The sequence below is a fragment of the Triplophysa dalaica genome, chromosome 11, assembly GCF_015846415.1.
Source record: "Triplophysa dalaica isolate WHDGS20190420 chromosome 11, ASM1584641v1, whole genome shotgun sequence".
Classification (NCBI taxonomy): Eukaryota; Metazoa; Chordata; class Actinopteri; order Cypriniformes; family Nemacheilidae; genus Triplophysa; species Triplophysa dalaica.
Genome location: NC_079552.1, coordinates 5,599,306 through 5,626,604, shown reverse-complemented (window position 1 = coordinate 5,626,604; position 27,299 = coordinate 5,599,306). Strand labels below are relative to the sequence as shown.

At 38.2% G+C, this 27,299-nt stretch overlaps 1 protein-coding gene across 7 annotated transcripts in view; it reads right to left on the bottom strand.

Moving 5' to 3' along the window:
• syne2b (spectrin repeat containing, nuclear envelope 2b) overlaps positions 1–27,299 on the bottom strand; it is a 92,871-nt gene that overhangs the window by 15,280 nt on the left and 50,292 nt on the right. For 6 of the 7 annotated variants that reach the window (XM_056760174.1, XM_056760175.1, XM_056760176.1 and 3 more), the window contains 36 exons: positions 26,507–26,668; positions 24,785–25,138; positions 22,960–23,148; positions 17,890–18,054; positions 17,527–17,646; positions 16,345–16,448; positions 16,134–16,275; positions 15,913–16,026; positions 15,603–15,743; positions 15,331–15,528; positions 13,627–13,728; positions 13,002–13,121; positions 11,603–11,803; positions 11,310–11,483; positions 10,976–11,107; positions 10,424–10,641; positions 10,178–10,310; positions 9,447–10,049; positions 8,833–8,982; positions 8,115–8,291; positions 7,843–7,998; positions 7,586–7,732; positions 7,334–7,504; positions 6,975–7,108; positions 6,704–6,899; positions 6,306–6,488; positions 6,062–6,175; positions 5,787–5,941; positions 5,519–5,666; positions 5,093–5,187; positions 4,735–4,966; positions 3,871–4,065; positions 2,688–2,813; positions 1,972–2,127; positions 708–866; positions 106–272 (listed from right to left, as the gene is read on the bottom strand). In XM_056760174.1, coding sequence (XP_056616152.1) covers positions 106–272; positions 708–866; positions 1,972–2,127; positions 2,688–2,813; positions 3,871–4,065; positions 4,735–4,966; positions 5,093–5,187; positions 5,519–5,666; positions 5,787–5,941; positions 6,062–6,175; positions 6,306–6,488; positions 6,704–6,899; positions 6,975–7,108; positions 7,334–7,504; positions 7,586–7,732; positions 7,843–7,998; positions 8,115–8,291; positions 8,833–8,982; positions 9,447–10,049; positions 10,178–10,310; positions 10,424–10,641; positions 10,976–11,107; positions 11,310–11,483; positions 11,603–11,803; positions 13,002–13,121; positions 13,627–13,728; positions 15,331–15,528; positions 15,603–15,743; positions 15,913–16,026; positions 16,134–16,275; positions 16,345–16,448; positions 17,527–17,646; positions 17,890–18,054; positions 22,960–23,148; positions 24,785–25,138; positions 26,507–26,668 — 6,233 coding nt within the window. The remainder of the gene's footprint in view (positions 1–105; positions 273–707; positions 867–1,971; positions 2,128–2,687; positions 2,814–3,870; positions 4,066–4,734; positions 4,967–5,092; positions 5,188–5,518; positions 5,667–5,786; positions 5,942–6,061; positions 6,176–6,305; positions 6,489–6,703; positions 6,900–6,974; positions 7,109–7,333; positions 7,505–7,585; positions 7,733–7,842; positions 7,999–8,114; positions 8,292–8,832; positions 8,983–9,446; positions 10,050–10,177; positions 10,311–10,423; positions 10,642–10,975; positions 11,108–11,309; positions 11,484–11,602; positions 11,804–13,001; positions 13,122–13,626; positions 13,729–15,330; positions 15,529–15,602; positions 15,744–15,912; positions 16,027–16,133; positions 16,276–16,344; positions 16,449–17,526; positions 17,647–17,889; positions 18,055–22,959; positions 23,149–24,784; positions 25,139–26,506; positions 26,669–27,299) is intronic. The other variant, XM_056760179.1, reaches the window with a different exon arrangement.

The window sequence follows — 27,299 nt, the reverse complement described above, 5'->3', positions numbered from 1 at the left end:
TGACATGTAACAGATCAAAGTTTCCTTTCATTTCCTTCTCACGACACAACTCAGTCCGTGTCACATGACCAAAGTCACACGCTTGAGAAACACAGTAATTCTTACCTGGCCTCTATATGATCAAACAGATGCTTCCAGCGGTCATTGATGTCCTCTAACTTTTCGTTAATTTCCGTCTCTTTGGTTTTGTTGCTAGCGGTGATGAGTTGTTCTCCAAGTTGTTTCAGATGCGTCTTATTCTCACTAAAGAGGTTGATCTCTTCCATGCAGTCCTACAGTGTGGAAAAGTAATAGAGATTAATATCTTTATAGTGTCTTTAGTACCATTCACATGACATTCACAAAGAGCAAATTCCACTCCGATCCTATTATGCAGTACAACTAAAACATTTAAACCTCATATGCCTCTAGTTTAAGGATCAAGATGAAGAACTAAGCCATTTCTATGATACTAACATAATTGCACAAATTATTAAGCCAAAAAATAAAAATGCCCAAGCTTCAGTTATACACAGTTCTTGATGTTGGTTGGTTTGCTTATAGACACAATAAAGCAACTAAAAACAGAAGTTAACAACCAAGTGAATGTGTAATAATGTCCATTAAAGATTAACAAAACAGCCTGAATGGAATGCTGGAACATATGTGCATTATAGCTGAGGTTGGTTTATGTTTATCAGGGTTTAGTGATAGGTGATTCATCTCACCTTTTTGAGTTTTTCTACCATCTCCTCGATGCTGAGCTCGGCACTGTCTGCCACCTTGTTTTCCATCTGTGTCAGCCATTCGCACAGCTCACGGTTCTTCTCATTGAAAATGATCCAGGCATTGAGCCGGTCAGCAATCTCCTGCTTACGCATAGACACCTGCACAGAGAGAAAGATAATACATAAGAGATATGACAGCAAAAACATATAAATTTCAGATTTACACAGCAAGGACTAATATGAATCTTTATCTACAGATGTATAAAGGGCTGAAACACACATTATTAAAAATACTAAATCAAGGCCATATTAAAAAATATTTTTTCGATTTATCCCCTGAATGTAGTGTTCTTTTGGAATCAGTTGGGTTGGGTAAATCTACGAAACCGTAATTTGATAATAAACAAAACAAAAGTCTATAATATGTCAAAAAATTGGTTGCAAATCTGTAACTTTCAATTCTGTCCAAAACTTTTACCAAACATTCACGTCATTAGAAAGTTTTAAAACCCAAACAGCTGACACATGTGGACCCCACGGTTACCAGGCAACCCACCCCCCCCCACATACACACTTCTGCGTGTGACAGACACACACTGAGAGTAATTTCCAAAACAAAGAGCTATAGAACTCTGCTTCCATTCACCCCTCTGCTTCGTTCTACCATCTGTTCTCACATTCCGGTGTCAAAGACCCCAAAACTCACACCAGACCCCTAAAACATGACCCCGGCAGACTCCAGCAGACTGATTCAGCTGGATGAGTGACACACACACTCAGAAAGTAAATCAATACAACAGCCACCAAAGCAACATGCTACCTCAAGAAACTTAAAACAAAAACAGATCTGAATCAATGAGCACTGATGAAAAAACATCACACCTGCTTCTTGAGTAATAACAACACTGTGAACACACTCTGTATTTAACATTGCTGAAATGCCTGTATTTGTGTGTGTTACACGTTTGTGTGATAGTTACACAAAACTGTCAAGAAGTTAGATAAATCAGCAAAAACCTTCTTTTTTGGCAGAAATAACGGTTTAAATGAATTCTTTTCAAATCTTAAAATAGAAAATATATATTTTAAATATGTTAACTACGCAGTAATCATAATCTTTCTCTTTAGTATGTTTATACACTTGTAAATGTTAAAGATTGAATTAGGTTCATAATTTAGTAAACATAGTCTATCTTTTTACATAAAGAATTCCTCAAACTACACACACAGACTTTTATACACCTACACAAAGTAACAATCTTACTCTGACGCAGAGATCCTCCCACTGGCAGTGTAGATGTTCCACTTGCTCCTGCAGGAGGAGAACATCATCGGTCAGGATGTACTGGGAGAGGTCCGTCTTCATGGTGCTGAGCTCGGACAAACTGACGGCCCAATCCTCCAAACAATCATGAACCTCCTGCATAACATAACACAGCACCGTCACTCACACACACACTGAAACACCACTCAGCACTGAATCCCTCAGACAATCTCCCTCTCTCTCTCTCTCTCTCTCTCTCTCTTTGGCCCAGCAAGATTAAAGCCCACAGGACACAGGGGGAGGGGAAAAGAGAGAGAGCGAGAGAGAGGGATCAGAGCTGTATAAGCCTATACCACCACACAGGACATTAAATCCAAATGTGTCATGAAACACAAACAGTGAATGTTGTGTTTGCTCACAGTTTTCAAGTGCACAATATCCTTTTAACTTCCCTTTAACTTTTAAATATAAATTTTACTAACCCCCAAATTGGTCCATACACTTGCACATAATTGTCTACTGACAGAGTCATAGCAATAGCTATCTGCTAAATTATGTTAAGTCAATATTGCAATATTGAAAAATAAACAAAATAAAAACCCGACACTTGCACAGCTTTGTATGAAATTGGTTTACGATATATATTCCATTTTTAGGTTTATGAGGTCATACATTTTTTGACCTGAGGAGGAGCCAGCCTGTATAAGTTATCATACCTTTACAAGGATGTTCTCCTCCTCCATCTCCCTCTGCTGATCTGGGATCGACTGCTTCAGTCTGGATCTCAACTCCTCCAGACACTGAGCTTGATCGGCTAGTCGGGTCTCACAGGTCTCCCAGTTCTGCAAAAAAATTATTTGCAATAAAATGATTCCCTCGGTTGCTATAATGCTCTGACATGCCCTGGATGCAATATCTTATCTTCTCGCCTCTTTATTCAGGGTGGTTCTGGGACTTTTTTATTGGTCAGGGCGAATATCAAAGATGAGAACAGAGCATTAATGGCAACAAGAAGACAGATCCTTAAGCACATGATATCTGCACATATGCAATAACACACACATACACAAACATCATTGTCAATGATTTGCATAGTTTTTAAGCCGCTATATATTTTGGTTGGAACGGTTCCTTTAACTAAGGTGTGTGATTGAAAACCAGGCGGAAGAGTAGACGGACATGCAGAGAGATAGACAGAAAGGCAGAAATACATTTATTTTTTAAATAATATAAAAAAATACAAGCAGATAAAAGAAAAAAAATCACTTTTTTTGCCCAAGAACACTGTATGTGTGTTAGTGTGTACAAAGGTCTGATCTGGATTAGTCCAGCTGTTTAACTGGAATCATAGGGAATGTAGGTCAAACTCTGTCCTCATTCCTGAACTAAACCTCCATAATGAAATGTCTCGTTATTCCACACACACATCAAACATTTGTATTGTCCTACAACAATCTATAGTGATTTACTGTGTGTAGCAGTTGTGTGATTGGGCAGATGATACAGTATAACCTACTATTTCCATCCAAAGTAACATCAGACTGTGAAGACTTTTTCATAATTGGTGAATGATGATTTTTTGAAATCATAGACTGCACTACGTTAAATCTGAGTGTACAAAATATATATATATTATATTTCCTGTTTTTCTATGATTGCATTTCAAGCCCTGTGTCTGTAAAACCAGTTTTAAAATCTGATCGCACTCCTCACCACCTTCTCATATTGCTTTATTGATTTACCATGTCACCTCTGACCTCACACATCCGGATGAGCATACATAGTTTTATTATCTCACGAGTCTAGCCTGTTAACACAACTGCTGGTCTATAGAAAATAACAGCTAAACAGAATGCAGGTGAACAAGTCAACAACAGGTACCATTTCAAACCCAATTACCTTAATGATGTCAGACGTGAGCGTCTTTCTCTTTCCTAGCATGCAAAGGCATTGCTCCCAGTCCTCTTGAAGGGTGGCAAGGTCTGTTTGCAGCTGTGTCTGTGTTTGCATGTCACTCACAGAGAACAGCTGCCTGCCCACCTCCATCACACACAGATAGGCAGACACTGACCTTTGAAACAACAGCTCAGTACGCTGAACAGAGGGTGAGAAAGAGAGTAAAATAAACACTAAATACATTTTTAATATTTGCAACGATTACTTAATGTAACAATAAAAAGTAATACTGAATAATAAAAATGTTTAAGATAATTGTTGATCAATAATGGCACAACATTAATCGATTCATTGTGATACTAATATTGTTTATTTATTAACCTGTTTTTTGCATTTTTTATGTGTTTTGTATTGTGCCCTTGTGTAAAGCTGCTTTGCAATAAAGTGTGAAAAGTAATGTACAAATAAACGTGAATTTAATTTAATTGAATTAAACTGATACACAGTTATTGGGTTTAAAACCAAACAAGCAACAGACAACGTATGCTTAAAAATGGCAAAGACATCCTCAGTTAAATCACATTGATGAAAAATTTAAAGTTAACAAATAAATAAGTTAAATTCTTGATATGGATGTAAAAAACAGTTTACTGTATCTTGAATAAATATAAATGTCAGATATTGAAAAAGAATCCACAAAAACGTCCCACAGACCTAAACACCATATAAGGGTAAACCATTGAAATTTGACTTCAAAAGGTTTATTTGGAGAAATAAAGAAAACTTAATGAAATAAAATTAAATGGAAGCAAATCTTAATCATGCAAAATACAGTGTACAGAAAGATTGTCTTTGAACATTGCTCACCTTCAGATCATCTAAAGAGAGTCGCAGCTGCAGAACACTACAGTGGGTGGGACCGGCGGGTGACAGAAGTGTGTGTGCGAGTGTGAGGAGCCTACGGAGTTTCTGCAGTGTGTGTGTGTAAAGGTGCCATCGCTGTATTAGCCCCTCCACTAGAGCGTGCCGTTGAGCTGCTCTCTGCACCGCCCCCTGCCAGTGTTCTCTCAACTGGGAGAGTTTTAACAGAAAGTCACTCCTGAGGGAACACACAGGGCGGTCACTAGAAATCCCATTTATGCCAAATATATAATATCTTTCAAAGTTAAAACCAGAGAAATAGTTCATTATGTCATGAGCAGAGTTGCATGCTGGGAAACATTACCTGTCTTCCACCTCCCCCTTGTGCAACAGAAGGAGAGATTCACTGATTACGGTGTGAAGTATCTGATGGCCTAGAGGCAACTCAGCCTGAAAACACTAGAAAAGATTTCATGTGGGATTCAAAACATGGTTGAATCTATGATTCACATGTGGAGTGCTTGTGTGTGTCCTGGCTTGACCTACATCATATGGATAAAAATAGCCTGACATTTGTCCTTCAAAATCCTTGTCATTCAAATGGCTGTGTGTGTGTGCACATACAGTACAACCGAGTACTTCATACAAAATAATTTTTAAATCAAATCTACATTTTATTTGACATTTTCTTTCATGGATATTGTACACACGTGTAGACAAACTTTTGAGGACATTTGCATCTATTGCATCTCTGATGGGTGTGTTTAGGCTTTGTGTGTGACTGTTGTACCTTATGTGTGCGTTGTTGTTCTCTTAGTCCAGGGTAAGTTGATGAGATTTCTACAGCCAAACTGTCTTCCATTCGCTGTAGGAAAACCAGCCAGCTCTCACATTTCTGTTCGAAGCTCTTCTGCCGCAGACTGGCTGCCTGTAACTCACTACACACACACAAACAATTATAAATCCACAGTACTTTGTATGTGCATGTTCTTATTCTTCCATCTAAATAAGGTGTAATACACTTTTGAAGAACTAAAAAAGAGGATTGTGACAATCACCTGCATCTCTCCTGAGCGTGTGTAGAGGCCTTTGCCCACCTCCTGTTCAGGTTCTGCAGTCTGTGTGTCGCAGAGTCACTGAGCGTCAGTCTGTAGCTCAGCGTGTTCAGCAGATCCAGATCAGGAGAGAAAGAACTGAGCTCCATCAGACCTGACTGGACACACAAACAAAAATAGGCCTATATCTAGCACATCCTTATTTTTACTTTATTTTAACTATTTAAAAATGTCTATAGTTTGACATGGTGCATTTTGAATGTGAATGTATTTATCACCTCAGAAATGACTGTGTGTTGGCCTTCCGTCCTTTGGGTGCTTTCCCACTGTTGTAACTGTGTTTCAAGGGACTGAAGTAATCTTTCAAACTCCTGAAACTGTTCAACATCCTCCTGAACAGACACATTCAATTATATTAAAACAACAGTTGTGTTACTCATCCTGATGTCATTTCAACAAGTATGCTGATTTTTTTAGGGCTTTTAAATCTGCCACAAAGATGTTAGTTAATAAGAGTCTCACCTGCATGTGTTGAATTCTTCCTGCTAGAGTTTGGTTTAATTGCAGGTAACCGCGGGTTAACAGGCGACACTCTGACCTGATGAAAACAGCATCTTCAACATCCATCTGTTCTATCAGATCTTTAGATTCATCAAGCATTTGGTCCACATCAACCTGCAGAGTCTCCAAGCTTTTCTGTGACACCTAAAGAGATGAAATATATTTATTTGCAATACAATATATTTAGCATGTACAGTTATTAATTTAGCTTTTATTCAAATTTCTTACAAATGAGGGAGAATTTAACAACAATAAATGATACAATAATAAACAATAAAAAGAAACAATAAAGAAAATATTACATAAACAAAAAAATACATCCATAATGTGGTCAGACTTGTTTGTTGGACTGTACTCACTGTGTTCAGCTCCTCAACGTTGTATGTAAGTTGTTCGTGTTCAGCTGGTGTTGTAGTGTGTACGGCGAGTTGCTCTTTGTAATGCTGGAGTTTCTCTGAGCAGGTGTGTTTCATAACTGAGTATCTCTGCCACATCTTCACAAGACTTTGTGACCATTGCAAGATGTGTGTCACCTTTTCCTGCATCTCTGACCACCTAGAGCACAACGCAAAGATGTTTAAACTCAAACACACACATGATTTCTTTGGGCTGGCAAGTATGAAATCTTACCCTGCTTTTTCTTTTTCTAGTTGCTCCAAGAGTATCTGCGCGGAGTCTGCATTAATTCCACCAATAAGGATTGAGAAAGTTTTTCTAAGATCCTCCCACATCATGTCAAACTCCTGTGCTTTGTCTTTGAGGACCTACAGACACGAACAAGCCCTCAGTAATGACAATCTCTGTCTGTAACATTTGTTCAGTCTACATTCATGTAATTGCATCAAAATGAAATGAATAGTTGAGTTTATTATCTATTTATTAATTATGTATTTAATGTCCATTGTTTAATTTATGATAACTCAAATTATATTAAAAAATGCATAGTTCACTTTAATATTCACTATGGAAAATATAGTGATTGACAGAACCTGTAGCTTATCAATGTGGCTCTGGAGGGCGGAGAGGGAGAGCAGAGGGGCGTGGCAGTACTCTAGTGATTGGCCAATCCTCATTGTGTTTAGAACTGCCTGATTCCTCCCACTTTCAAACTGAGACCACACGTTACACACATGCAGCAGACTATTCCCAAGGTTTGTACCCTATAAATAGAATTTTTGTTAAATTCCTTTATTAAAAGTGATACACATTTTTAAGCTGTTCAGAAGCTTCTGTGTCTGTACCTGCTGAGAAAGATCGATCAACGATCGGGAGAGATTTTCAACTTTTGATATAAATTGTTCATCTCCATGTGCTTTGTCAGGAGTAAGTCTCCTCATCCTCAGATCAGCAAGTTCAGAGAATTTGGACTTCAATGTTTCCCTTATCTCCTATAGTTGAATAAAAATAAATTACGATTAAATCTTAGAGGTTTAGAAAGCTATCTATACTGTACCTCAGCATCAACATAATCAGTTATAAAGAATCAAACACCACATACTTCACAGTCTTTCAGGCTCTTCTCAGCAAATGAGCGACTGACAGGCCTTTCAGCCAATCCCATCCACCGTTTTTGACCTTTAACCCAATTCTGCAAGAGCTGGAGTTTACTCTCACGCTCCGCACAGATCCTCACCATCTCTTTAGTATGTTGGAGCTGAGAAAAACAGCACATTTTAAATCGTTCCTCTGTGTGTTTGTCAGTCTACCATCATGAGGAAAATGCAAATGTCTAAATGAATGTCTGTTGTGTTTCTTTGTTTCTAAACTCACCCGTGTAGTTAGACAAGCCTGCAGAGTGAGCCAGCGCAGATAGATGTCCCCCACACTTTCAGCAAAAGCAGTATGTTTGTACCTGCAGGTGTGTGAGTCGAACCCGACTCTCTTCAGCTCATACTGATTAATAAACTCTATAGACATCTGCTGACAGCTCATCTCACGCTTCATCTCCTGGACAAAGTTTGCAAGGGGGAAAGAATAGAAATAAACTAGTTCCTTACAAAAACTTCAGCATCATTAAATTTGGTAAACCTGCACTAAAATGTGTTCTTAAAACTGTGATTCTTTACAAATAATTAGATGTAGATATTTATTATAATAAAAAAGAATTAACGTTTTTTAATTTTTATAATATAATTAATATAATATAATATAATATTATATAGCGCAGAAATAATATAATATAAGTGTGATTAAACTGAAGGGGCTTATTTCACGATTACAGCCGGCTGCTTGTACATTATCCCGCTTAGTACACTGATACTTGGCACATGAGGAAAAAACTGGACATGAAATGTGAATTTTCTTACTATGCTTACTCTGAATTATTTTATTTATTGTGCTGTTGCAACTTAACTTTATTACTAGTGGTGCATAATTATTGTTGTATTCCCATACAAACACTTTGGTAATACAATTATATATTTTTTGACAACAATGAAGTGAATTTTATTCAAGAGAGAGAGATAGAGAGAGAGAGATGGAAAGATACCTGATATGTTTTGAGCAGGTTTCTGAGCTCTGTTGCATTGCAGGTGTTGTAACCCTCTCGCTCGGCCGCCTGTAACCTGCTCTCAGCCCCTGTAATCCAGCTACACACATCAGTCAGCAGCCCTTCAGGAGATAGCCTCCTCACCACATCCTGAGGAAGAGAGAGATTAAAACAGATGAGAGAATGAGAAGAAAGGAGGAGATGGAAAGAAAATGCAGTAGCAAAGAAGGGCGAAGAAGAAAACTGTGGAAGGTGGTGAGGGGTGATATATGTAATCACAGAAAAAAGGATATGAGGACCAGAAAAAGATGCCTGATAATGGGTGAAATGATAGGAAAGGGACTGTATTCTTTAGAGATCTCATCTGCTGCTGGAAATCATTCCTGGATGGCCACCTGACCTTCATGACAAACTTTAACACCTTTTCTATTCTCTTCCAGAGAGACAATACGCCAAAACAGGAGAACTTTAGCAATATACAGAATTTTTTTAATGCATGGGGCTTGTAAATTCAAAGTTGTGGGTTCAATCTTAGGAACACATACTGAATTATTTAATAGTTTTTAAGTCACTGAGAATGATATGGTCTGCCAAATCCATAAATGTAAATATACCTGATGCAGTTTCTGTTGTACGGTGGGTATGTTTGAGTGAATCTCCACCCAGTCCTGCTCCACTTGAGATAACTGGGACTGAAGAGACAGCAGAACTGGAGACAGAATCATGTCCGGTTTAACAGACAATCCTTGTGTGGATGAAGCTGGTTCCTCAGAGGCACTGTCTTTATTTCTGACACTATCTAATGAGTAAATGTGCTCGGTTGCGTAGATGTCCGAATTATTGTCTGTTGTAAGAACGTCTTGAACGCATTCTTGAGAATATCTAGATTTGGTAATATCCGTATTTAAACTCTTTGTAGTAGTATGGGTTCCAGTTGAAAATGTGCTTTGACCTGAGGAAAACATGGTTTCTAAATTGTCCTCAGCAGCAGATGAAGCGGTGACATCTACTGATGAGAATTCTTCAGGGATGTTGCTCGATTTAGATGGCTGTAGGTCTTTTGTATGTCCAGAGGATGTTTTATGAGCAACACTGGTTTTGTTGTTCTTTTGTGTCTCAACGTATTGCTCTCGTTCCCCGAGCATCAGGATCAAAGATCCAGAACCGATGACAGATGCCTTTAGGGCAGACTTTTCCTCCAGCTCCTTTACAAACTCCTGTTTCGAAACATCACAAACATACGAGTCAAACAGAATCATATGCTGTTGTCCTCATATCTCCATATTTCGGGATTTTTTTATTTTTGCCATAAATCATAATATTAATAATTATTATATACACTTACTGTAAACTGCTTGGAGTAGGAGAGGGCTTTGTCTGCTTTCTGGTCACCTGAGATCACGTCATCTTTCCATGTGTGCAGGTGTTCTTTAGCTTGGTCCATCCACTCATTCAAAGCCTCCGAATCCCTTCGGAATCTAGAAAAATGTACAGCCGTGATAGATTATTATACAGCCCTCTTTTCCAGGCATTATGCCTTCTATATATTCACATCTTATTAAACATCTACATGACAGCATATCACATTCACCTGTTCCAAAGCTGTTTTAGCTGGTGGGTGGAGTCCAGTCCCTGCTCCACCCTCCTCTGAAGAGAAGCCAATCGCTGCTCAAGTCTTAAAGTAGATACGCCTATTATATGCACGGGAATGCCCACTTCACTGAATGAAATCTGCAACTGCTGTCTGCATCCCTCATCCAGAACCAGACCGACCCGAGCTCTGTTCTCCTCCAGAACCGCCTGAACACTCTGTAACAAACAAAAGAGATGGAGTAAATCAAGGATCTCTCATAGGGGTGTCGTAAATAATTCAACACCCGTTTAAAGTTTTACCTTAAGAGCCACAATGGTTACAAACTCTGTAAACAATAAACAAACTATATATATAAAGAAATAAACACAAATTTAAACTATATATAAATAGATATTAAGATAATATTGTTACCGCGAATAACCATGATATGAAAATCCTTGAGTAGGCTTTCACGATAACCACCACAGAAGAAATCTCTCAATATCCCTCTTTTGTTTTTAAAGAGATACATGTGGTTCAATATGCTAACTATAGTACATGAAGTGTCACCTGATAGACTGAAAGATTTTTGCTCAGCTGCTTCTCAGTTTGTTGTCGCAGAGGCATTATGGGAAGTTGAGTGTCTAAGCCCTGTAGCAGCATTTCTAGCCAGGAATGATTTTCCTCACAGTGAGTCCAAACCTGAAAAAATGACAAGAACTGAAATTAATTTATGTAATTGTTGGCTCAGTTTTAATCCATTTACTCATTCAATGATTCATCCATTCACATACTCATTAATGAATTTGTTTATCATCCATCAACCCTGTATGTCAGCTTCACTTTTAGAAACACTATAAAAGTGTCATTACACATCAGATTTTTTTTAAATTATCTCTCGTACCTGAAGCGCTGAATGCAGAACTGTTCCGACACCCTGAGCCTGATGCAATACACTGGACACTTGACTTTCCATTTCAGACACTGCCGTTTCCCAGCCAGAGGGGGCGCTGTCTGACATCCGCAAACTCAGCTGCTGTAGTCTCCGCAGGTGCGAGCCCAGAGACAGGAAAAACTTCTGTGTGGATTCACAAGATAAATGAGAGATTGGCCTGCTCTGGTGGTCTTGAAATGTTTCTATTTGTGCACTTGAAATCGTTTGTTTTGAGGTCTGTTGTCAATGCGTGTTATACGTACCGTGTGTGTGCTTAGCTCTGTGTGTAGCTGTTGTGCATTCTTGAGCTCCAGGTTTGAGGTGCAGGTGAGTTTCTCTGTTCCCACATGCAGGAGTATCTGGAGACCCTTCAGTATTCTTTCGCTCATCTGCTGCTGATCTAGACTCCACTGCACAGCTCCACACCGCTGTTCTAGATCTCTCCACACACTGTCCAGAACCGCCTGCAGAGTGGGGATATTATGTTATAGGCAGATTTATATAAAGCCAGATTTACTGTACATAAGGGCCAGATTTCCTAACAGCTTGCGGCAGCACAAACACCTCTTTTGTAGTAAATCACCCACAGAAATTTTCAGTCCCATTTGCACTTTTTTTAAATTGCGCTGCCACGCTATTTTGCCCTGTTTAGTAAGTCTTCTGTGGTGCCCACCCCTATAAAGAATGTGAAGCTATGTCAGGCCTTATTGAATGTTGTGCCATCTCGGGAGGATCGCTGCCAGTGCGTTCAATGCAGTGTTCTGTTTGATTAGGACATATAATCATGGTTATGTAACAACTTAATAGCTGTGGTAGGTCAGTTTTGCTGCGTTAAAAACTGCAATAGCATTACGTAGCGTCGTTCAGGAAAATCCCCTTTCGATTTCACCATATATCAAACTAAACAAGTAACGGTGCATATCAAAACAATAACAGCAATGGAGAATGATCCTTCCAAGATGGCGGCGCCTCTGCAACATGCAACATAGGGCGTGACGTCAGCTTCACATTCTTTATAGAGTACACGTTTCTTTATAAAAGTGTACATTCACAACTGAAAATATCATATTACAGTAAATTATTAAAATTAACTATCCATAGTGACTTTAGACACAAAACTATTGAAACATTTCTCAAAAAATCCTCTTTTGTGGTTCACAGAAGAAAGATTCATAAGGGTGAAAAAATGAAGACATAATTTTTATTCTTGGGTGAACAATCCCCTTTAATACAAATATTTAAAAAACATCTACTATTTTGTGCATGTTTACAATTTTAACATAGCAATTAAATGTATTTAATACTATTTAAAGCACTTTATTTATATATTGTTTATTGTCGCTGTCCCTCTGAAACCTCCTATGGCCGAATTCGCTGTTTTCAGGAGATGGAAAAACAATTTTAAATTATTGAATACTGCGATGACAAAGTTGACAAGCACTTTTTAACACTTTTTATTGGTTAGATATTTTCAAAACCTAGTGACAATCGCGAAGAGTGACCAATAATAATAATTTAAGACGAAAAATTAAAACCACAAAATATGGAGATTTAAGGTTTCAGAAGGACAGCAGTGTTATATTATTGAGGACTTTCTAAATGTCAGATTTATTTAACTTCTGTAGAAAAATTCTGTCTCCAAAGAACACATTTCTGCTGTACCTCAAGTGTGCTGATTTGCTGTGTGAGGTGAGAAGAAGGTTGACTAAGACTTTCTTTTTCTTTGAGTTCCTCTAGTTCGCTCTCTCTCTCTTCCACCTCCTGTGTCAGCGTAGCGACAGCCTGCACATGGTAAGGTCAAAATCTCAAACTGTGAGTGGTCATTAAAATGACACAGTAGTACCTTTGCACCTTTGAGTGAGAACTGTGTTAAACATACGCCTGACCTTCATTATACCTCTAAAGAAAAAGCAGTAACACCTTTACAGTGGGATTTCACCCAGGCAGGATACTCTGCACGTACTGTAAGTTCGTTTTGAAAGAGCCTCTTGTAAAATTCTAAAAACCGAAAGTTTATGAGTGCATTTTGAACAAGAAAGTCCAATGTCACCCTCTTAATGTGAGATTGACGGCACCATGGAGAACATATACTGTACTCAGATGCCCGTTGGGAACGCAGAAGCACCAGTTCTAAGAAACAACGCAGACTCATTAATTCCACTGAAAAACATTTTAAGTTCTTATAAAGACTCATTCATGTTCAGAACACTCAGTATTCATTAGAAGTGTTTAACACATCCGTCACTTGTCACATCATGTGGTGTTATTCACAGGTGCATGCTCTCACCTGCTGCAGTGAGCGAAGATCACGATGGGTTTCTCCATTAGTTGTAGGGTGAAGGGCTGACTTGTTAGTTAATACGGAGTCATGCACGTCTTTCATTTTTCTCTGTAGGGTTTACAAACACAGAGGAAACGCTACACTTCTATCATGTCTTCAAGCTATTTGTAGAAAGCATGTATAAACATTGCATCTATATTAGAGGACATGGGAATAAACATACTGTAAATATTATAGGATTTGTGCTGTTATATAATTACAAACAAGAGGGAGTTATGAGAGGGAGAACTTGAGTGTTTTGGGTGTTAAAACCTGATAAGATCTAACTGCTGACACACAAACACATAAGTACTGTGTCAGCTTTAGGAGTCATTTAGTGCATTTGTCTGTGGAGGTTTAGACTTTTCAGTTGAATATAAACTTTACTTATAATCATTTAAAGGTCCGGTGTGTAATTGTTTGGAGGATCCATTAACAGAACTACAAAATAAAATACACAACTATGTCTTCAGAAGTGTATAAAGACCTTACATAATGAAGCATTATGTTTTTGTTACCTTAGGCTGAGCTATTTCTATCTACATATGCCACGGGTCCCTAACATTGAATTTGCAATGTTGCTTCTACAGTAGCCCTTAATGGACAAACTGCTCTACACAGCTCATTTATTAAATACTTTGTCTCCTCCGGCAAAGAAGCGAGGACCTGATGACATGTTTGTCCTGTGTCAGCTGCTTTAGTGCTTCGAAAGGGAGAGGTGAAGGGATGGAGTGAACTATTGGTTGCAATTCGCAACCTCACCAATAGAAGGCGCTAAAATCTCCGCATAGTTCCTTTCATAACAGCAGAATTAGGTACATACAGTATGTCGCATAGTATGGTTTATAAAGGCACAGTTTTTGATTTACAGTGGCCACTAGCATTGTATTATAGATTTGCAATGAATCGCTCAGTCCAATCACGACGGTGGCCACCATAGTACAAAAAGATGTCGTTCTCATGTTGATGCAGGGAAGAGATTGACAAAGGCATGAGAAAGACTGTAGAAAGAGCGATGTCTTATTTATTTCACAAAATAAAAGGTCTGTGGACTTTAAGGATTAAAAGAAGGATAAAAATCAGCCAGGAGGTAGGACCTGCGTTAATGTTATAAAGTCTTTCCAGCAGAGACGTGTTTTATACTTTTCTCGTCCAGATACTGAGAGAGAGAGAGCGAGAGCGGGTTGGCGTTAACACTGTAGAGAGAGCGCGTTTTACTCTCTGACTCAATGATGAATAAACTTACATTTAATCCGCGGGTCACATGTGTTCAGAACCGTACGGATCACGGCTGCACCACTATACCGCAGGGGAGAGGGAGAGGAAACGCGTTGTAGAGTTGTTTGTCCTCTTAGGGCTGCTGTACAAAACATGGCGGCGAATTCAGTGTATGTAGGGCCGCTCTGTATCTAGATATAAACAGCGTATTCTAAGGTTCATTATGTAAGGTCTTTATACACCTCTGAAGAAATAGTTTTGTATATTATATTGCATTTCTGTCAATAGATCCTCCTAAAAACGCAGTAATGTTCCTTCAAGTTTACAAAAATGTAGCAATTTCACCTTTACTATTTAGTTAAGTGTAGTTTAGTGTAATAACCTGAAGGTTAAGTTCACATCTAATACCATTTATGCTGAAAATAATTGAACTAAAGCAGGTGGAAATCTGACCTGCAGCTGTGTAATCTGTTTTTGTCGGTCTTGCAGCTGTGCCTGTTTCTCAGTCAGAGTCTTTTGAACTTCACACACACGCTGGGTCAGCTGGTCCAGGCACAATGAGGTCTCCGATACCACTGAAGCCGAATCTAACACCTTTAAGACCTCGGAGGACAACAAGGCATCCAAGGAGGTCAGATTGGCGGATAAATCCTATCAATGAACCAGAGAGAAAATGAAACGAGTGCCTAGATAGACGATAACTTAACAGATGGATGGATGTATACCAGTAGCCATTGTAGCTGGTTTTCTATGTCAGTGTTCAGAGAGCTGGCTGGTTGAAACAGGAGAGCGTGTGTAAGAGAGCAAAGAGTTAGATTTACACCACTCAACACTTCAAATAGACCCTCATCAAGAGACTGGTGGTCCTGAAAAGAAGACAGACAGACAGATATAGAGCATGACAGCTACAGTCAAAGTATATAAATAATATTAAACTTTAGGAAGCAATGAAATGAGAGTAATTAAATAACGGCAAAATTTCCCCAAAGACATGGAAACCCATGTGTGTGTGATATAGATCTTTGTGTGTGACACCTGTGTAACTGCACAGCGCTCCAGCTCTTTAAGATGTGCGATGTTTGACTGTATCTCCTGACGACAAAGAGAAACGGCTGATTCACTCCACAAACATACAGATGGAGTGAGTATCTGTGCACACAAAAATAGACCGCATTTTAGTGAGTAGTGTCAAATGGAAAGTTCAAATAAACACTCCCATTCACACTGGGTGAGTGTAGAATCACGTGCGTTCAGACCTCAGGTGGATCCTGTTCTTTGTCTTCTCCCTGCTGTGTCTCTTCTCTCTCAGTCAACCGATTGTGAAGGTGCGTCCACTTCCTGTGGACTGCTAATTGTTCTTCCTGTCTCTTGTCTTCATTCTCTGCTGTTACCGGAGGTCTGCATGGTATTGAGAGAGTGTTAGTGTCGGAGTGAGGGTGTATTCTGTGTTTGTGTGTATTTAGAAACCTTGTGTGTTCTTCAGTGTTCTGGCTGTGTGCTCTTGCTCTGCTGCACTGAATTGAGATGGCTTTGGTTAGATCTCTCTGTTCATTCAATCCGTGCTCCAGTTCCTGAAAAAAAAGTGAGTGGGACTGAGTGATGAGCTGAGAGATTACTTTCTTTTTAGGCTGGTGATGTATAATGTACATTGTGCTTTTGATGATCATATGAACAGTTTTTTTTATTGTGCATTTCAATTAATATAAAAATATCTCTTTTTGGAAATAAACTCTTCATATACAGTAGGTTTTTATTTACATTACATTTACTTTTTTTTTTGTAATGTTTTGCCAATGTGTCTAATTTAAATGTGTCACCACTGTAACAATATTGCGCTAACTTGAATTTTAAAAATTAATGATAAACATGATTAGAGTGATCAATTTTGATGACTCGGTTAAAATATAATAAAATGATGTACTGTTTTCTCGTTTCTCTAGACTGTTTCAGCGCCAACAATATAAACGTTACATGCCACAAACTTAATTTCTGGTAGACTTCCACAGTGAATCAATAACTGTTGATTAGTTTTAATTTAATTTAACACAATGACCGTACGGTAAAATATTAATGCAAATTATTATTAATGTAAATTAAATATAAAATATATTTTTTATTTCAACCAAACATACCGGAAGTTAACTCCGGGCAGGCATGTGCATCTGATGAACGTGTCTATAACATCTGAATTTATATAACTTTTAGTAATTATTTTACAATCCAGTGGCAATCCAGAAACACATTTCTGTTTGAAACATTAAACTTAATCGAAAAGATAATAAACATATGTTCCTTTACATGAGCAAAAGAAAAATAATAAAAGTCAATACATTTATATTATAAATTATTATTATAAGCTTAAACGTTTTGAATTAGATGTTTCCAAAAAATCAAAATAATTGAAAATGTTCAAAGGGCTACTAAAAATTCATATTTTTTTGCACTCTTACTTGTGTTAAACTTGTGTCAACACAATGTGTGTTCAAAGTAACACATAATGTGTTAAATGAATTACACAAAACATTAGAAAAATTAACAAATTAATTTTAAGAGTGTGACCTGCCGAAAATTTTAAAGAGTTTGCTTGTTTTAACACAAGGGCTGTTGGATAGACTAATGTTTTAAAATGTGTCTTAATGTGCACAGTACCTTCTGTTGTTGAAGACTGCTCTGTCTGAACAGTTTGCCTCTGGAGAAGCTCAGCATGTCTTGCACACTGGTGCTGCGCGTCAACCTGGCCTGCAGAGGGCTCTCTCTCTCAACACTCACCTACAGGGACATACATTCACACCTTGTAACACCACTGATTTTCTCAGTTCACTTCCAAACACTTTGCAGCCTCTTGTAGCATCACTTTTGGATTTAATACCTCCGAAACGGCAAGTGTGAAAATTAGCTGCTATTAGCATGCAAATGATCACCTACCATCACATGCAATCTGTTCCTCACAACCCTAAAAAAACAGCCTACAGAAACAGATACAAACAATTCTGCCTGGATTTGCGTGTGTACCTGGTCTTTGCTGTGTTTGTCCTGGAGCTGCAACTGGACGGTCACCAGTCTGTTCTTTAACAGCTGGAGTTTGGTGTTGAGCGATTCAGCCTCATGTTGTTCCTGTTCCTTCAGCCCACACACGGGAAGACAGGAGACTTTCTGCTCAATCTCGACCAGAATCGTCTACACATACATACACACTTACATAAGTGTTTATTCAATTTCATCATATTGGTGACCTGTAAATGTGTATAGTATTATATAAATATTAGCATTATGTATGCCATCCGTCACACTGATCTGAATCCACCAGAGAACAAAACAAGAGATAGAGCTGAAAGGCAGGCAACAGGTGTTTAATGCCCCATTTGACACATTACTTAGGAAAACAAAGATAAACAAACTTTCCATTAATAATCAAACAAACAGAATTGACATTGTGATTGTGGTTTTCCATCTGTACATCCTGCAGCAAACACTGACATCCACAGAGCATAACAATTCTGGATTTACTTCCACGCTTGGTGGATGCTCTCTTCATTGTAATCATGTAAATGTCATATAAAGGTACATTTTAAGGAGATATTCTGTTATAACTGGGCAATTTCAGCGTTCTATTCCATATCAGTCCATGCACAAATATTCTACTTTGAAAGAGGGAAAAATTCAAGTTATGAACAGGGCTGTACGTTAACTCTGTGCTACAGTGGTTAAAGTTTTGTAGCACAAGCCAAACAGTTGTAGCAAAAGTATATGTCTGTTATCATCTTTAAAAAAACACAAATGCAGCTTATCACATTAATATACAGGTAACTGAAAAAGGCCATTAACTATATACAAATGGATAAATAATTAGGGCCATATCATTTTTTGTTTAGACCGAGTTCGTTTTTTCCTATTCAGTTTTTTGGGATTCTGTATTTTCAATACTTTACTGTACATTAGTAAATACATTTGTCCATAAATATTACTGTATATTATTCACTACAGTAAACCGCAGTAAAATTCTTGTGTACTATAGTATATAGTATATTTGAACATTACTATAGTCACCTTACTATAGTAAATATTTAAATATATATATATATATATATATATATATATAATGTTTATTACAGTTTATAATTTACTACTAAGTTAATTATTTTATCATCTATCATCCCACTTTTAGTTTGGCGGGTTGTCGCGTAGACGCTTGAGCGTCAGTGTGTTGGAGAGTAGCTTCACTCAAACAGTAAAATGATTGTAAAAAATAACAACTCTGTGATGGTAGTTCATGTATTCATGTCCTTATGAACTAAGATACAGACTAATCCATGAGTGTCACGCTTGTAACATGTTTGTGTGCAACTCATTCACTCATAGACACGCAGAACAAGCCAAGGGCATAACATTATGTAAATGGTAGAATTCTGCGTTCATGATTCCTTCCATGTTTTCCAGTTCCACATTGCACAGATCATAAGACCAATGGACTTAGCTGCAATACAAAGTTTTAATTGCACAAAGATATGGTGTGCTGTTAGTGAACCTAACACACGAACAAGCACAACGATAAACGCACTACATACAAACAAGAGGCACTGTCTTATGCACCTTGCAATCTGTTCCACACGCGTGATAAATTATTACATTTATTCTAGCATGTACAGCTTATGGATGTGACATTTTGGAGAGACAACATACTTTGTAGGATTTCTGTGAACAAATCTTTTTAAACAAGAAGCAATAATACCCAACAAATGGAGAAGGGTGGCTGTATGGACCGTATTGATGTTCACCTTTACCTCACTGGGAAGCTATACTATTAAAAACAACCAAAAAATGCTTTACAGAGAGACTTCTCGTGGGTATTTAAACTAACAAATATTGAAATCAGTATGGTAAAAACCTCTGGCAAAACCTTAAGTTTTTCATTTTAAGGTTGACATATTTGCATTGTATTGCCATACTCATTCAAGTAACTTTTGCAACCAAATTTGCACAAATTCATTATATTTATATCTTTATATCATTTAAGTTTGATGTTCTCATAAAGAGCCTGCACATTTCTTACTTTGTATTGTATTTATGACAGTTTACCAGGTCAGTGTCCTGGAGCCCTGCTGAATCTTTGAATCTTTGATGAGCGAGTCAGGTTACATGGATGGAAAAGAACATGCTGAAAATGTTTGCACTACCTTACAGGTCTTACGGAAATAGATGTTCTGAAAAATCAGAAATGAACTTTCATAGTGGCCAAGTCTGGCAGAAAACAGCAAAATTGCTAACATTGAATTCAGCTACTTTAGAACTTAAATACATCTCAGCACAAACAGCACAGCATTAATAATACTACTATCTTAAAAATGTAGGTGCTTAAAAGGTTCTTCACAGCGATGCCGTAGAAGAATCATTTTTGGTTCCACAAAGAGCAATTCAGACAAAGGTTATTTAATGAACCATCTCTTTCTTACTTTTTTATAATCTTAAGAACCCTTTTTCGCCACAAAGAACCTTTTGTGAAACAGAAAAGATTCTTCAGATATAAAGGTTCTTTATGGAACCAAAAGGTTCTTCTATTGCATCGAAGAACCTTCAGAAGCACATTTTGATGATTTCTGATAAACACAAACATCCTTGCTCTCTTTGGTCTTTATAAGATGCCAGAAAAGGTGTGATGGGCTAAATTAACTCTTTTTGACACAGAACACCAGCTTAATGTTTATCCTGCTGAAACTGACAGGAGTAATATTGTATCTGTTTGACGGACAGGAGAGAATTTTTACCCTGCAGACTCTCACCTCAGAGTGGAAGTGAGCTCTCCCAAACTGAAATATCTGCACAGAAATAACCACAGGAAAATACTATTTCCTTTAGAAGAGAGAAGTTGAATTTCTTAACGTATTGACGCATTCACGCCTTTGAATAGGGTGTCAGTAGACATGCACATGCATGGAGTAAAAAGAAAGTAAACAGGGAGCCAGGCGTCCTCACACCGCCTCAAAGGTAAATAAGACACAACAGTAAATTACCTTATCATGAAATCATGATCTTCCGCCCACTTACACACACTAATCTTTACAATCCCATAAAACACAGATATGGAACTGTATGTACCGTCTGTGATTCGGCTCTAAAAATTAAAGTAAATTAAAGCAGAATTATCTATCATCAATCCATCTTATAATTGATGTTACCATAGCCACCGGACCCAAACATATCCATGTGGCCACAAATCAGTTCCAGTGTATGAAATGTAGCGGCATCTAGAGGTGAGGTTATGAATTGCAACCAACAGCTCCCTACACCCCACAACCCTCCCTCTCGAACCACTGCAGCGGTTGACACAGCTTTAAGACGTCGTCAAATTTTCACTTCTTTCCCAAAGTAGAGAACACATGCGCTCTGTAGAGCAGTTTGTCCCATTAGGGCAGTAATTCTAAACCTTTTCATGGCTGCGCCCCCCTGTAAACACTATTTAAAGAACTTGCGCCTCCCCATACTTTACATTGAGGATAGATAAGATAATATGTAAAATATGATATATATATATATAAAGAAGCAAAAAGACCTGTATATTAGGCTACATATTGATCTCAAGAGTAATATTTGCAGTTTATAATACAGACGCGGTGAGGTGTCATTTGCCTGTCGAAAATAGCGCTTAACATCTTTAATAGCTGTCGACAGTTTTAAAAAGCCGTACAAGTTCTGTACGAAAAGGCACTTTATTTGCACGCCACTCCCTTCACGCGCACTACTCATCGGGAGAGAGAGACTTGTGCTTACAATGAAATTACACTCTGAAAGACAAACATATGTGATCTAGCTGTTTCTTAAGATTATGAAGAGGTCATTGCTGCTGCTTCATGAGTGGACGTTTGCCTACTTTGTAGATAGGCATTTGTGCGCAATCTAAATTTGGACTGCGCAGGACCTACAATGAGTCTGCGCCCGATTCAGACCGAGCATTGACCTCCGTCAATATTTGTTCGCATTACTCCATGGATTCGTGATCGAGGTCGAAAGGCACCTGCAAAAGCCCTGCGCCCTCCTGCCCCCCCGGTTGAGAACCACTGCTTTAGGGCTACTGTAGAAACATGGTGAATTCCATGTAAGGGGACCTGGATATATAATATTGCATTTCATTAGATTCTCATAGACTCATAGATTAGAGTCATTCGATTCTCCCAAAAATTACAAACAGCGCCTTTAAAATGTACGAATGTTCTGATTAGATAGCAGAACATCATACCAATAACATACACATTTCCACAAGACATACATTTGACCTACACTGCTCAAAATAATAAAAAAAACAATATTTTACACTCTCTGGTTGATTTACAGAAGTGGTTACTCTGTTTGTACAAGCGTGTACACTTGGAAACGGCTGTTTATAATGACCTTGACCATTTGGGTAGGCATAAATAGTGAAATAATTGTAAAAAAGTCTGAGAACAGTGAAGTTAATTCTAAGAAACACTGTGAAAGAGGTTTTCACATTTGCATATTGTGTTATACATTGTGCCACATTTGTACTGCGTGTGTTTCTTTACTGTCAACATAGTTTTGATATTGTGTCAGTGTGCTTTAATGTGTGGTTAAACAGGCACAGGATAAGAACTGTGATCAATGTCATGTGCAAATATTTCGATCTCTGGTTGGGGAAACATTTGACATATTATGTTAAATAAAGAGAGAGATAGACATATGCACTATTTGTACGCAGCCTAGCTGCAAATGCTTTGGCAATGCAAATAAAATCATAGTATTGTGTGAGAATTGAATGTGGCAGGACGTGGATTTAGAGTTGAGAAAATGATGACTGGAGCATATTGACAGCCAAGACATTTCAATAGGTTCTATGTGTTAAACACACAGATCTAAGGCACTTCCTCTATTGCTGAGCCAGCATTTCACAACCCAACGTATCAGCAAAATGCCAGAAATGTACATTCTAGATTGTTACACACTAGGGTAAAGATATTTACTATACCCTTCCCTTAACCCTCACACAAACCTACTGAAATTATTATTGACGTTGTCGATAACAAGGGCTTCCTTTGATCTTTGAACTATATCGGTGTGTATGTGTGTGATCACCTGGCAGGTGTGAAGTTGTTGCTCAACGCTGTGTTGCATGGCCAAGTCCTGCACTCCCTCTCTCGACCCCTTCAGGCTGATTTGCGCTTTTTCCAGACACACCTCCAGCTGCATGGCCCTCTCACGGCAGACATCGAGGAGACCGACACCAGACGACCATCCACCCGAATCCCCAGCTTCACCTGTGACCTGAAGAATCACACAGAGAGGCTCAACAGACGCACGAAGAGGCAGAGGTTCTACGTGGCAGTCGAAGGGTGTGTAATAGAAAGAGGCATGTTAAGGTACAGACAGGTGTACTGAGAGAGAGAGAGAGAGAGAGAGAGAGAGAGAGAGAGAGAGAAAGAGAAAGAGCACCTGCTTTGGCTGAGTGAAGCAGAAACACAGTTCACAAAAGCAACAAACTGTGACACACTGGGTGTGTCCACCGACCCACAGAGAAACACAAATACTATGTCACACTTTCACACTTAATTTCTGCTCCCTCTCTCTCTGTTTCTCTCTCACTCAAGCTGTACTCTTTTGTTTCTATATTTTTCATCTTCCCTCCGGTAAGATTCTTTCTTCAATGAACTCTCTCAGCTTTCATTCTGCTCATTTTTCATGTGTCTCTCTCTTTCTCTCGTTCCCTGGTTTAGTCCACCCACCCGCGGCTACGAATACTTCCTGGAATGTCGTCACTTTCGAGGATAGTGTGACATGACAAACAAACACACACACACACACAAAACACACACGCATGTTCGTTTTTCTTTCATGATTTGGGTAACCATTTCCATTTCAACGATATTAAAACAGTGTAGCTAATTATATAAAAATGCATATAGAAATAATGGCATTTTTTGTTTATTAACTCGCATGTTTGTTAAAAACCCAGTGCCTGACTATTTATTATGTGCAACACAAAAAAAGCTATTTTGACAAAACTCTCTGTGGTTTGTCAATGGGGGTTACAACGTTGGTTAGTTACATTTTAAAAAATATCTTGTTTTGTGTTCTGCACAAGTCAAATAGGTTTGCAATGACGAGAGCAATTACTGTAAATGATAAAGCATTAAGGAATTTCCACTTTATGGTGAACTATCTCTTTAAACAGTTTTTGGATGGTTCTCATCATTATAAAGTTGATTTTAGTTTTTATCATTGGCGTAAAGACAACCTTGTGTTGGACAAAGCTGTACCGTTACCTTGACCTGACTGAATATGTCCAGATTATATTTAAACCTTTAGTCCTATTTTTTTTAATTCATGCCTTTACACCCTTTTTACACCTATGATGTAAAGTACTTTTGTCTTTCAAATATACGGTATTATGACATTTGAAATGGGCATATATTGTGCCGTCAAAGCCGTCAAAGTTCACTAAATCTACAGTACAGTTCCTGGATATGTGTGGCTCATTATTTCGTTCTGAATTTTAATTTTAAAAAGGTTTGTTAAGGTTTGTTGCTGCAAGCCACGTGCACACTGTTTGACACACACTCAATGTTTAAAAACCTCAGTTTCTGTAAATAACATAAATAATGTTCTGGTAATAACATAAATGTCTGGTAATAACATAAATGTCAAAGTGTTAATTATTAATATTCAGTGTCTCATAATTAATAAAAAGGTTATTTTAAGGAGTCGTAGTTGCACTCTCAAATTCATGTTATAAATCCAATCTCATTCAAATGTTGATCTCAGACATTTCATTGAAATAAATTGACAATGATTAAAAAGGAAAGAATGCTGGTTTAAGGGATAAAAAAGTCAAATGTTGTTGAAATGTTATGTCTGTTGTAAGTAGGGTGAGACAACTCAACACTAGTGTATCTGCGCTTACCAAAGATCTGCTTGTAGCCATTGGCTCTGTCTCCTCCATTTGGGGTTTGTTTGTGACTTGTGTGTGCGTGTCATGTGTGCTTCTGTTGTCTAACGCCTTGTCCTCTGTGTTTGATGGGATGTGTGCATTTGCGAGAGAGTGTGTAGGGTGACCTGGTGCAACAGCTAATGTTGTGTCTATGGGTTTAGTGGAGTCCACCTCGTGAGGAAAATACAAGGTTGTCTCTGAAACATAAGCATGCTGGATTGGTGTGGATGGTACTTTCGAGAACTCCCCTGTATCTGACTCTAAATGTTTGTTGTTTGCGAGTGTTTGTGTGTCACTGGTCTGTTCCCCCCGCCATGCACCCTGCTCCTGACAGACAGAGAGAAAGAGACGAGCGAGTGTAAATTTTTGATTGGAATTTATTTCTTTCCTTCTGTTGCAAGATGATTTCGATCACAAAGTATTTGGAGAAAGAAAACAGAACATGCATAGGTTTGCATAATAGCTCAGTGCGTTTACATGGCACAGAATGAAAAAATACTCATCTTAAATAACATAAATAAACCATATACTTATTACTTAAATTGTTAAAATCTTGAGCGGGAAAAACCTTCATTTCAAAGAATGTGTATTGTAAACAATCGTTCATGAAAAACAATAAATAACTCGTAATACACATGCATTTAATCATTATTGTGCAGTCATTGCTACAGACGCTTGCAGAAATTTGTTGACTTTTAATGTTCTCGTACATACGTTTCACTCCACGAAACAAAACATGTCCAACAAATCTTTCACAAAAAACACACTGGTACAGAAAATATAAACACATGCCATAAAAAGAGTCTAGGATCTTTTTTGGTATTGCAGTTTTGCATTTAGTAACTAAAAATCAAATACAAGTTACCATGCATGACAAGCATGAAAAATTACACAGATTTTCCCCGCTTAAAACATATGCAAGAAGGCAATTTGCTGTATTACTACAAAAAGTTCTGCATGATAAATGTGCATCAGAAGCTTTTTGCATCCAGAGATGCTTTGTTCTCTATGGCTCTTTAACACAGTGTCTACACTGGAAGCTGGACATCACCTCATGACAGGCCTACTCTGTAAACTCGAGACTACACTTCAGCAACACTTAAATGGGAAAATAACTTTTTTTCAGAAGAAATCGATTAAAATAGTCTTTGCATCGGCTATTTAAGAATAGCAAAAAGCTGGAATTTGAATGTGATTAAACAAAAAACAAATAAACTTGCATTAAGCTTACTATTATGCAACTTTTATATAACTTTATTTACCCATCGGTTTAAAATAAAAGGCAGCGTAAAGCACTTGCAGTTCCATTGATTGTAATGGAAGCAATATTTGTTGCCACATTGTATGCATCCAGTACAGACACAGTGTAACGTGTAAACATAATAATACTAAGAAAATACAAAATGCTTGTATCTTTAAGAATGTTCTGGCACAATTACAGGACACACAAATGTCCATTTATTCCCTTTTAATACACAGCTTTGATCCACAGCGCTCATCAACACATGGACCATGTAAATGCACTGAGACGAGAGTTCTAGGTTTAGGAACATCTACATCTAAGGGTTCTAAAGGTGGAAGTTAAGACAGAGAGGTTCTACAAGGAGGAAACTACAACTAGGAGACCAGACACCTCTGTAGGCCTCTGGGTGGGGACGAGGAGGGGATCTCTGTAACAGAGGAGGTATTGGTTACCATGTCTGTAGGAAGAGATTCGCTTTCCTCTGTGGCTTCAGATGAAGCTTCCGACACACCTGTTCCAGAGGCGGCAGATATGTCTGCCTCTGTAGCTTCAGATGAAGCTTCCAACAGGCCTGTTACAGCGGCAGATGTGTCTGCTTCTGTGTCCACTGTTACCTGCAAGCACAGAGGAAAGTGGTTAAATACTCTTAGAGGTCCAGTGTGTCATTTTTTGGTGGATACGTTCAAAGAAATGCAATATAATATGCATAATGTCTTCAGAGGTGTATAAAGATCTTACATAATGAAGCGTTATGTTATTCTTTACCTCAGAATGAGCTGTCTCTATCTACATACAACATAGTCCCCTAAAGCCCGATTGACATTTCGCGTCTTTTGTGGCAGGCGCGGGCAAATGGGGAGCGTCTATGAAAATAGTTAACTTTTCAGAATGTGGCACGCATGAGAAAGCAGTGTGGCTCCAGTTTTCCGCGCGGTTTTAGATGCGAAATGTGAATCGCCCCTTAGAATTCACCATGTTTTTACAGTAGCCTGAAATTTACAAAGTACTCTACAGAGCGTGTTTCTTAAATACGTCATCTCATTCAGCAAAGAATCTAAAACCTTACGACATGTTTGGCCTGTGTCAGTGGCCATATTGCTCCAAAAGGGAGGGGGGAGGTATTGCGTGAGCCGTTGGTTACAATTTACAACCTCACCACTAGATGCCGCTAAAAACTCCACATTGCTCCTTCGACTGTATTGTTTTTACTCAATCCACAACAAGTTTACTCTCCAAATTTAAATT